General features: G+C 37.9%; 1 protein-coding gene across 8 annotated transcripts in view; it reads right to left on the bottom strand.

Moving 5' to 3' along the window:
- R3hdm1 (R3H domain containing 1) overlaps positions 1-7,485 on the bottom strand; it is a 97,833-nt gene extending 90,348 nt beyond the window's left edge. For all 8 annotated transcript variants that reach the window (XM_075987801.1, XM_075987799.1, XM_075987804.1 and 5 more), the window contains exons 1-2: positions 7,347-7,485; positions 5,333-5,543 (exon numbers count right to left, since the gene is read on the bottom strand). In XM_075987801.1, coding sequence (XP_075843916.1) covers positions 5,333-5,503 — 171 coding nt within the window. In that variant the 5' untranslated portion in view covers positions 5,504-5,543; positions 7,347-7,485. The remainder of the gene's footprint in view (positions 1-5,332; positions 5,544-7,346) is intronic.
- Positions 7,486-12,107: the final 4,622 nt, after the last annotated feature.

Here is a 12,107-nt window from a genome sequence, read left to right as displayed (position 1 = left end):
CAAGTATTTCTTTATCTCCATGCTTATAAATGCCATCACCATTATTTGTATATGACTCAAGATCAATTGAGAATGACAAATTCTAGAAATAATTTTAAATAATAATGTATTGTTTTGGAAAGTGAATTCTAAGTTTTCAAAGTTGTTAAACTTATTTAATGTTTATAAAATTCAATAAAAGCAAACCGATAAATAGGCTTAAAAGACTAAAGTTGTGCCGGTCGGTGGTGGCGCACGCCTTTAATCCCAGCACTTGGGAGGTAGAGGCAGGCGGATCTCTGTGAGTTCGAGACCAGCCTGGTCTACAAGAGCTAGTTCCAGGACAGGCTCCAAAACCACAGAGAAACCCTGTCTCGAAAAACCAAAAGACTAAAGTTGTGTTGAAATTGCAATTTTGGGAAGGTGTTAAAAAACAAGCTTTATTGTTGAAGAAGAAACTATCTTGTATGACAAGGAAGGGAGAAATTTGAGAAACTGTGTAGTTGTGTTTTTAGTAATTGATAATAGCAAGATTATAAAGATAATATTGTATAAACTGAGCTACGGTTAAGGGTAAGGTTTTTCTTATAGATATGAGCCAGAGGCAAGTGGAATAGTCCACAGAAGAAATCAAAGTAGTACTGAAGGTTAGTACAAGCTTTGGTACACTAATAGGTACCACAGATAGCCAGTTTCTTTTGGACTTGATCAGACAAATACTATACTTTGCATTTGTTTTATCAGTTAAGAAATCTGTTGCCTATTCAACCACTCTCAGGCATGCCCTGATGTGTTTTACTTTCTCCACCACCCCCAATATAGGATTACCCTATAATAGACTTGAACTTCAAATGTAACCAAGATGACATGGACCAGCACATCCTCCTACTTCAGAATGGCTTCTATTCCCTCAATCCCCTTTGAAGGAAAGCATTGCAAGTAATTCAGAAGTACAATGTCGGAGTCTCATCAAATGGTTTACTAGAAGTAAACTATACTAACTACCTAGTTTAATTGATACTATGTGTGGGAAAAAATCATACACATCAGATAAAAATTTATGTACCCTGAAAACAGGTCAATTGTAGTATGAACTATAGTTATGCCATCTCATGAAAATGTTCCAAAAAGACTTTAAGTGCTAAAACTACCTTGGATAAAACTGGTCTCTGGAACAGCCCTAAACTCCTATACAATGTGACTCTACATTAAGGTTAACTGTTTGACTAACTACTATCTTGCTGCTTCTGTAAACAATGTTTGTTTGTTGAAGACCGCCAAAGCTGCTTTTCTGTATATGTCACAAGTGCCTTTAAAAACTAAAAGCAATTTTTTTTTTTGCTCTTAAAAACTAAACCAGGTGCTGAAGAGATGGCTCAGAGGTTAAGAGCACTGGCTGCTCTTCCAGAGGTCCAGAGTTCAATTCCCAGCAACCACAAGGTGGCTCACAACCATCTATAATGAGTATAATGAAATATGCCTTCTTTTGGTGTGCAAGCATATATGCAGGCAAAACATTGTAGTCATACTACTAACTAAATAAATCTTAAAAAAAAAAAAGAACTCAAACCAAGTGAAGCTAAGGATACTTCCCCCTAGTCTGCTTGGTACAGTCCCATCAGATACTGACTTATTCAGGCTTTTAAGGAGTTTTTCTCTTCAGGTACCAAAATACCATGTGTTAACAAAAACCATTCTCTTTTACCCCATAATAGTTACTAACAAAATATGGAAATAGCCACACTATTATTTTAAGACAGGTCTCACTGTATAGTTTAGGCTATTTTTTTTATTGTGATCATCTTAAGATAGACAATTAACCACTATTCTTAGCTTTTTGGTTGTGAGCTAGACTTTAGTAGCTGTGTCCTCTCTCCAGCCCAATCACTCTTCTTAAAACAGAGCCATTATTTCTTACTGATACTTAATATAAACAGGATAGATTACTTTCTAGTGTTCCTACTACTTATGTATTTTCTGTACAAGTTATTTCAACTGTAATAAGTTTTTTGTCAGGTACCTGGTCTTAAAAGTTAAAAAAAAAAAGGTCAGTATTCTTATATAGAATAACTTCTAAGAAAACATTTGAAGACATGGTTTATAGAGACTTTGGTGGATTAAAATAAAATGAATTCCATGTATACTTTCCTCTTTACAGTCAATAAACTATGTAGTACATATGGTAAAGAACATGTTCATTCAGTACAAAGAATAAGTAGTCTTTTAATAAATACTTGTATTGGTTTGGAGGTGGTAGAGTGCTTGCCTAGTACATACAAAACCATAGGTTTTTCTTGAAGTCTAACTGAGCCTTGGTGTTATTCAGGAATGTTCCTGAGATTATTTCTCAGAGCAAGCAGAGACACGGTAGAATGCAGTAGTCTGAGCTGATTACTCAGACTTACTGATAAGGATAAGCATGAGAATGCATATAAGATGCAGAACAGAGACTGTACTAAAGACATTATTTAATTAAAAAGTTATGTGTATGTATGTATGTTTTGCCTATATGCAGGTATGTACCATGTGCATCCCTGGTACTTACAGAGGCTAGAAAGACTGACAAATATCCTGTTGTGAGCAACCATTTGGGTACTGGGAACAGAACCTCAGGTCTCTGGAAAAGCAGCAAGTGTCATCTTCCCAGGCCAAATCCTTATTATTTTAATCCCAATTGCAAAAGCTTTTTTGTAAACTTTCTTCTAATGAAATCAGAATAGTGGCGCACTGCTAAAGAGCATACTGATTAGAGAAGGTAATTTTCTTGTTTTAAAGAGTTTAAAAATGGGAAAAATGTAGCGTCTCCTGATTTCTTAGAACATTACCATTTAAGCTAGGCATGGTGCCACTTAGAGGCAGAGGAAGGGTCAGGAATTAACGGGCAGACTGGGCCACAGTGAATTTAAGCCTTGCTTAGACTACGTGACTTGATATCTTAAAACAAACGGGGGGGGGGGGAGGGCAGGGAGAAAAAGAGGGGTAGGAGGAAGAAGGAAAAAGAGAAAAAGATTACCCTTTGATTATACTTAATGGAAAACAGTTTAAAACCCTAAATGTTTTTTAAAGCCGTAGGCATTAACATCATTGTCTACCTTGGTGTCAGACATGTGGTATGAAATACAAAACTTAAGAATGAATGAAGAAACACAAGAATGAGGCACCCTTTAAAGGAACTTTACTGAGCAATAACAGAAATGAAGTGAAACAATAACCTTTGGCAAGTAGCCGTCAAGGTCTGTTTTTCTTTGATGTGTTCATGATTTTTCATTGTTTTGAGACAGGATATCAGAATGTTGCCCAGGCTACCCTAGAACTTACCATCCTACCTCAGTCTCCCAAATGCTGGCATAATTGGCACATGAAACTGCATTTGGCTAAAGTCCTCTGGTTATTTTAAGAATGACAGAATAGAGCTGGAAAGATGTCCCAGTTTGTTTCTAAAGTCTGGCGACCTGAGTTGAATACCTAGAGCCCACATGAAGGTGGACAGAGAGAACAAAGACTAAAAGGTTATCCTCTGAACTACACTAGTGCATAGTGGCATACCTGCCCACATACATCATGGACACACATACAAATGACAGTATTTTCTCAAGTAGGATACCCTATTCATAAGTATGATGAGTACCTCTGTGCGTGTACTGCATGTGCGCACATATGAATGTCAGGTGCTCTATACTTTCCATCTTACATTTTGAGTCAGGATCTCTCAATGAACTGGATAAACTGGCTGGCCAGCAAGCTCTAGCGGTTTTCTTGTTTGCTTCCACACTGCCTCCACACTTGGCTTCTACAATGGTGCTGAAGACATGAACTCAGGTCCAGGACCTCAATTTGTGCAAGAGACACTTAACCAATTGAGCAATTTCCCCAGCTCCTGATGATTAATCTTAACTTTCAACTTTAATGGTAGAGGCCCAAAAATGTGAGCCTATTTTTACCTTATCTGATGGTCAGAGGGTTTGGAGGTTGCTCAAAATGGCTGACAAGTGTAGCTACACATTCTGACTCAGGATGTGGTTTTGGTTTTTTTTTGTTGTTGTTGTTTTGTTTTGTTTTTGATGGCTCATACAAGTAAATCCATTCCATCCCGACAGACAGTCAGGATATGCAAATGTACTTTTGTTCCTTTTTTTGTAATATGGGGTTACCTGGGGAATGGCTTCCTTTAGGACACTTGGTCTAGAGTGGCTTTACTGCCTAAATAACAGAATGCTAATGACTTGATGCCTTAAAGTGTTAAAGCATTAACACTTTGTCCTTTGTACCATGTTAAAGAAATATTTTGGTTGCCTTTTCTCACCCTTTTTTATAATGAGGTATAAAAGCACATGGAAACTTAAATGCAGACAATTCAGTATTCATTGGAATGCCCTCCCAGTACTATTCTACGGTTTTTGTTTTATTATTTTTCACTTGTCTTTATATTCCTTACTAATATTTCTAAATCCCCATACCCTTATCCTGGCAAGAAGTGTTTTTGTTGAGGCTGGTCCCCGACATATGGTACCCAACGTGGGGCAAGAGGTGAACTCCAAAACACACAAAAGCGTAGCCAGGTGTACAGTATGTTGAGGGACCCCACAAAAAAATTATACTATAAGTAGAGAGGTGAGTAATGAACGCTCAAAAATAAATAACAGATAATAAAAAAGGAAAGAGAAAGGTTAAGCAAAAAAAAATCAGAGGAGTATTTCCTCAAACTTAAATTTTTAGTCTCTACCTGAAAATAAAAACCTTCTCAACGGTTGGTTCTAAATTATCATGCATGCACAGCAACAAAACCATTAGGTAAAATCTGCCCCTTCCCCACAAGCTTCTTTACTCAGAGTAAATCTTCTGCAGGTTTGATCACTATGTTTCTCTCTCCTCTAAGAGTTCTTAGGTTAAATTCTGATCAATTACAGCACAGGAAGAGAAGTGAAGTGCGAACGTAGAAAGCCAATGAAAACATACTGGCTACACACGAATGTAAAGAATCATACCATGTGAAACATATAAGCTAATCAAAGACCTAAGACTCAGCAAGCTGTCAAGATAACTCAAAAAATAAGCTAGTAAATATGTCAGCTGAAGAGTGAACTGGCCCTTTTAGAATTGTTAAAAGTGGCCAGGGAGTGGTGGCCCACACCTTAACTCAGAAGGCAGAGGCAGACTGATCTCAGAAATCGAGGTCAGCCTGGTCTACAGAGCTAGTTCCATCCAGTACAGGCAGAGCTACACAGAGAAATTCTGTCTCGAGAAACCAAAAGAGGAAAAAAAAAAAGGATGTGAAAAGTGAGTTCGATACAAAAAGAAGCACACTATACAATGAATATTAGGTAATTTTAGCCATGGAGAAAACTCTGTTTACCTGCAAATCAATATTGTTGTCAATACAATGTTCATTCTTCTCTGCCAAAATCTTCCCATAGTTTTCTGATTTAATAAGATTTTCAACTCTGGTTGTATCTTTCACTTCTGCCTCCAAATCCTTCATTGTTTCAGTTTCATCTTTTATAATAACAATATCAGACATCCTCATTAGCAAAGGTTATTTTAGAATTCTACAGGGAACTTGAAGCCTTGGCAAAAAAGAAAAGTAATCTTAATTTAGTTTGAAACATTCTTTATATTCAGTTACTACATAATATTAACTAAAGACTTCTGATTTCCAAGAACAATGCTGAATGCACAGAAGCAAAAGCAAAATTCCTACCTTCAAGGTAGATATTCCTTAAAAATGTTACAATACAGTGAGAAGAGACCTGAGCTAGATCAAGATGAGAAGTGGCTGAAATGATTACTTAAATATACTTAGATAACATTAAAGTATCCTTCCTTAAGAAATACTATCAACATTTCCCCACATCCTCCTCTACTCTGAGTATTCACTATTCCCATATAGTAAATGCATTTTCCCGTCACAGTTTACACCTTGATTCCTAAAATTGCAAGCTTTAAAAATTTTCCTGGTCAGGCAGCAGTGGTGCAGAGGCAAGCAGATCCTGTGAGTTCAAAGCTAACCTGGTCTACAGAGCAGTTCAAAGATAGCCACAAAGAAACCCTGTATCAAAAAACAAACAAAACAAAAAGGAAAAAAAACTGCCCTGATTTAATCATAAAAATGAAAAGCAAATATTCTATATAAAACACATTTGTGAGTCTGGGCTAACAATTCTGTTTTATAATGTAAACAAAGCATTAATGTCTTTTGATTCATGTGATTCAATGCCAAAAAACATGTATAATCATACACTCTAGAAAATGAACTTCCTGAGAATCAAGTGACTGGGACTCATGGAGGCAGGCAGAGATGGTGAGCCTGTAGGGGTCTGACCTAGGTCCTCTGCATATTTGTTATGGCTGAAGAGTTTGATGTTCTAATGGAACAGTGGGAACAGGGGAGGTAGCTTACTCTTTTGTCTACTTATGGAACTGTTTTCCTCCTAGTGAGTTACTTCATCCAGCCCGGTTTTATTGTAGTATATTATGTCATGTTTGGTTGCTGTCCCTGGGGGGACCTGTTCTTTTCTGAGCAGAGACAGAGGGAGGAGGTGGAGAGGTAGGGGCAATGGAAAGTTGGGTAGGAAAGGGAGGGGAAACTGCAAACAGGATGTAATATATGAGAAAATAAAAAGGAAAGAAATGAGCTTTCTGAGAGATCAGACACAGACATTAGCATATTTCATGTAACTGGTGAATCTAAGAGAAAAAGTCGGAATTTCATCCCAGATATCAGGAACAGGAATGCATCAGAGATTAAGCAAAAACTAGAGGCAGAGACACATGGAAAATGGGGTGAAACTGGTATGGAAACGGTCAACTACAAAACAAAGGAATGGTTGGTTTATGAGACACACTGTAATTATTTTTTTGTATTATAATTTTGACAGTTTTTATAATTAAGTCACGACCAAAAAAAAAAAAAACTTCAGTAAATTTGTCTTCTCTTTAACAAACTGGAAAACTAAAAGCCCCCCCCCCCCAACAAAAGCCTTAACAGATAAATACATTTGAAAACTGAAAAAGAAATAATAATTCATAAAATCATAGACTAACTGAATTAGAAAAATAAAAACAAAGCCGCATCTTATTTAGACAGGGTTGCAGTGCAGCACCTGTGAGAGGGAGGGGCTGACTCACCTGTAGTAAGATAAGTTTGGCAATATTTTGGGGTACTCTAACAAGCCAGCAAGCAAACAAGCAACCAAAATGTCATCTGTAATTTGATCCCAAACCAGAAGTTCATTAGCTCATTCTGAAAACAATTCAGGTTGCAAAGTAGAGAGAAGGTAAATTGGCTAAGAAAGATATTCAAGCCCTTCATTTCCTTCTGAATGAACTGTAAAGAATACAGGCTACCCAAAGACATAGAAGAACATTACCTGATGTGTCCTATGGATCTGGGATTGTGGTGTTCCACAAAAATAAAATAAAATAGCCCAATGTTCCTTTTCACAGTTGTCAGCCAGGATGTCAATTGTATTGAACCAACAGTAATCTCGCGAGAGGAGTCCCATGTCCTTGTCACCACTGTAGATTCCTGGGCTGAAATGGACTGTCTTGGATCAAATATATCATACCTTCCAGTGGCCTACAAGAAAAACAAAAAACATTAAAAAACTAAAATAAATAAACAAACAGGACAGGAACATGGAACACTCTACAGTTACTTAGAAATTAAAAAGCTATTGTTGAAGATCACATTACTTTCTAAACCAGGGTCAGAATGTTTATGACTAATTCTGAGGTATAAGGAAGAAGTCATCGGAGACAACAGAGCTGATCTAAAAGGCAGAGGGGAGAGAAGAGGAAGCAACAAGTACACAACATGGTTCGTGCAGCAGGGAGGACGGCAGCCCTACTTTATCAGTCACTGTAAGTCCAAGAGCTCGGCTTTCACCTACAACTCTAACTACGGATCCAAGACTGTAATTCAGGATAACAATAGTATATCTTGGAGCTTTAAAAAAAGAAAGTTGTAATAATCCACTTAACGTTCCCAAAGAATTCCATTGTGCCTGATAAAAGAAAATGTATATATAAAGGGTGGAATGAGTTTTAGTGACATCTATAAAAAATCAATACCCAAAATTCTCACCATATTGTATTTAAAACATTTTTAAAAATTATTTAGGATAGTGGTGATTGTAATGTGTGGCGCGGCACACACCTCCAGAGATCAGAGGACAACTGCAGGAACAGGGTATCTCTTTCCTCCAGGTGAGTTCCAGGGGTTGCCAGGCTTCCTGCCTTTACTCACTTTACATCTCACCAGCCCTCCCATGTATTTTTTTCTTTCTTTTTTTTTTTTATTGAGAAAAGGAAAAAAAAAGTATCCGCCTCCTCCCAGCCTCCCATTTCCCTCCCCCTCCTCCCACCCTTCTCCCCCTACCCCAAACTCCTCTTCCCCTTCCTCTCCAGTCCAAAGAGCAGTCAGGGTTCCCTGCCCTGTGGAAAGTCCAAGGTCCGCCCCCCTCCGTCCATGTCTAGGAAGGTGAACATCCAAACTGGCTAGGCTCCCACAAAGCCAGAACATGAAGTAGGGTCAAAACTCCGTGCCATTGTCCTTGGCTTCTCATCAGTCCTCATTGTTCGCCATGTTCAGAGAGTCCGGTTTTATCCCATACTTTTTCAGTCACAGTCCAGCTAGCCTTGGTGAGGTCCCAATAGATCAGCCCCATTGTCTCAGTGGGTGGGTGTACCCCTCGTGGTCCTGACTTCCTTGCTCATCTTCTCCCTCCTTCTGCCCCTCATTGGGACCTTGGGAGCTCAGTCCAGTGCTCCAGTGTGGGCTCCCATGTATTTTTAAAGTCAGTTTTATTTTGTTTGGTGCAAGTGAAAGTTATTAAGCAAGAAAAGAACACTGAAAAAGATCACATGGCTCTTCCAATTTCCTTTAACAATACTCAGATACAAAGAATAATATAATTTTAGGTAAAACAACTGAGCACAATGAGATCTAATACAAAGAGCACTAATGGTAACACAGTTGTGCATGCATGACATAACAATTTACATCTTATACAAACTCTTCAAAAAGAAGCATTTATGCAAACCAAAATTACCCTGAAATTTCATTATACATCAGCCAGAATGGCCAAGATCAATAGGACAAATGACAGCTCCTGCTGACAACAATGTAGGGTAATTGGAACACTCTTCCATTGCTGGTAAAAGTACAAACTTGTACAGTCACTATAGAAGTCATATAGCAGTTATTCAGGAAGCTAGGAATAGAGCTACCTCAAGACCCAACTATACCACCCTTGGAACCCCAAAGGACTCTACATTGTACTACACAGACACTCCCTCATCCATGTTCATTGGTGCTCTCTTCAGTCATAATAGCCAGAAACTCCTAGACATATATGGATCAGCAAATAAATGAATAAAGAAAATGTGGTAATTTACACAATGGAATATAATTCAGTCATTAAAAACAATAAACCTCCTGGGCAGTGGTGGTGCGTGTGTTTAATCCCAGCACTTGGGAGGCAGAGGCAGGTGGATTGCTCTGAGTTCAAGGCCAGCATCATCTACAAAGTGGGTTCCAGGACATCTAGGGCTATTACACAGAGAAACCCTGTTTCAAAAACAAAAACACACACACACAAAAATCCCACAAAATCATGAAATTTGCAGGTAAATGAATGGAGCTAGGAAAAAAAACCACATGAGAGGCAACCTAGACACAGAAAGAGAAATATAGTATATATTCCCTTAAATATAGATGTTAGTTCTTAATTCTTCGATAGGCGTGCTATAATCCATATAATCATGGCGGTTAGGTGAATAAAGGTCTAGGTAAGAGCTGAGGCTCTCCCGAGGAAGGGGAAATAGAATATACAGTTATGGAAAGATGGACAGACTAGAACAAAAGGATGAAATGAAGAGGAGAGTAAAGATATTCCTTTTCTCATGCATCAAGTTTCTTTTATAAAATTATCAAATATGCAACAACTGGCAAACACTCTGTTTTATAACTTTTAATGTGCTGCTACCTTTACTTAAATTGTCAACTACATTTTTTCTAAAAAAATAAAAACAAAGCCCTTGCTCAAGGCAGCATCTCTAAGGATCACACTAGGTGGGGGACTCAAAAGGTTTTGTTTCTCCTTTTGGTAAAAGAGCAGTTTACTGGTGGGGCGGTGGTAGAGGTAGGAGGATCTCTGTGAGTTTGAGGCCAGCCTGGTGGTTTACAAGTCCTAGTTCCAGGACAGACTCCAAAGCTACAGAGAAACCCTGTCTTGAAAACAAAACAAAAGAGCAGTTTAGATTTTAGTAACAAATAGTTTCAAAACAGCCATTACCAACCCTATAAAGTACGTGAGGGGCTGCTGCTTAACACAAACAATCCTCAGCTGCTTGCTGTATCCAGAGATTCATCACCACAAGAAAAACTGAGCTGCCATATTGGCTCAGCTTCCTAGGGCTGCAAGCTGAACGAATGGAAAGGGTGTAATGTTTCAATTTTTAAAAAGACTTCACTTCATATTTCTAGCTATGCCTCGTTTTGTAGTCAATACTTAGTAAATTTCTTTTGTACTATAACTTTCATTCACTGTTCAATTTTTGTTGTTGCTCATGTCTGCAGTACTATAAAAGTACTAGGACAATACAATGCTCTGTTACTTCCCCCGGGTCACCCTGTGTGGAAATCTAAGATATCATATGCTCAGTTATTGTAGGTCACTGTTTATTCTGAAGACAAGTCTGGGCTGGGGATGTAACTCAGTTGGTAGACAGCATTCCATACCCAGACACAGGTGTGGCTGTGAGGGGGAGGAAGGAAAATCAGAAGTTGAAAGTCACTTTCAACTACACACAGAGCTCAAGTTCCATCTGGACTATATGAGACCCTGTTTTGGTGAACAACAACAAAAACCACCTGGAAATCACAGTGTGTAGCATCTGTGGGAGTGTCTGCTAGTGTGTAGACATCAGCCACACATTACTTGGAGTATTTGAAAATAAGTAAACAATAAAAGTTAAAAATAACAGACTAAGTAAGCACCAATTAACAGACCAGATAAAGTAGCAATTTAGACCACAACAAATTCTTAGAAAACCTCACTAAAAACGAAGGGCTTTCTAGTCTGCCATAGCACTAGCACAGGGGTTTCCTCCCACATGCAGACTCAGAGACCATATGATTTTAGGAGTTCATGGCTCCTCACAATTACCACATAAATCTTAACAAACCTTGACTTTTATTTCCTGCATGCATATTATATAAATGTACAATTAGAGATTTATATTAGCTACATGTAGACATATAAACACATCAGAAAATATGCAAATCATATAACAAAATGATGTATAACTATATAAATCAGATTTACATAAGATCATTTAATGCGACATATTTATAATACTATATGATGCATCCCATTTTATAACACACATGTATAAAATAAGAGTTGTGGGTGCCTATCTATAATCCTAGCACTTCAAATGCTACATGACAGCAATTTTGAAGCCAGTTTGAAATATATAGAGAAACCGTATCTTGTACACAATATACAACTATATTTGTATGCTAGTCATGTATATGCATCTGGAGAACTAAGAACTAAGAAATATATATTTACATGCATATAAACTTGCTCTGCTCTGCTCTGCTCAAGAGAGAACATAGGGCTAAGTACTGAGATATTAACTGAGCTTCCTTGAATCCACTGTATTCACTTTGACTTTGAGAAATTTAGAGGGTAAATAATATTGAGTATACAGACTGAGTAGCTTTTGTCCAATTGCTAAAGATCAGCAGTGTTTTGTATTTAAAAACATTATGCCATATTTTAGAGCTGGAGAGATGGCTTGGAGATTAAGAACATCTGTCCTTTTTGCAGTTCCCAGCATCCATTATCAGGTGGCTCATGATTGCCTCGAATTCCAACTCCTGGCACTCTGATACCCTCTTCTGGCCTTTTTGAGCACCTGAACATACATGATACATATACAGACAAGTAGGCATATGCATACATACCCTTTTAAATGACATTTGCATATACGTGTACATATATGCTTGTATATCCAACCTTTATACATACAAACAATAGGGTGTCTGTCTGCCTGTCTACCTTGCCTAGAGGTAGTTTTATTTATATTTTTAACATTCCTTTCATTTTGACTTAAGATGA

The sequence above is a fragment of the Microtus pennsylvanicus genome, chromosome 10 (assembly GCF_037038515.1).
Source record: "Microtus pennsylvanicus isolate mMicPen1 chromosome 10, mMicPen1.hap1, whole genome shotgun sequence".
NCBI classification, from domain to species: Eukaryota; Metazoa; Chordata; class Mammalia; order Rodentia; family Cricetidae; genus Microtus; species Microtus pennsylvanicus.
The sequence above is the reverse complement of the archived record's forward strand: the minus strand, read 5'-3'. Positions and strand labels throughout refer to the sequence as shown.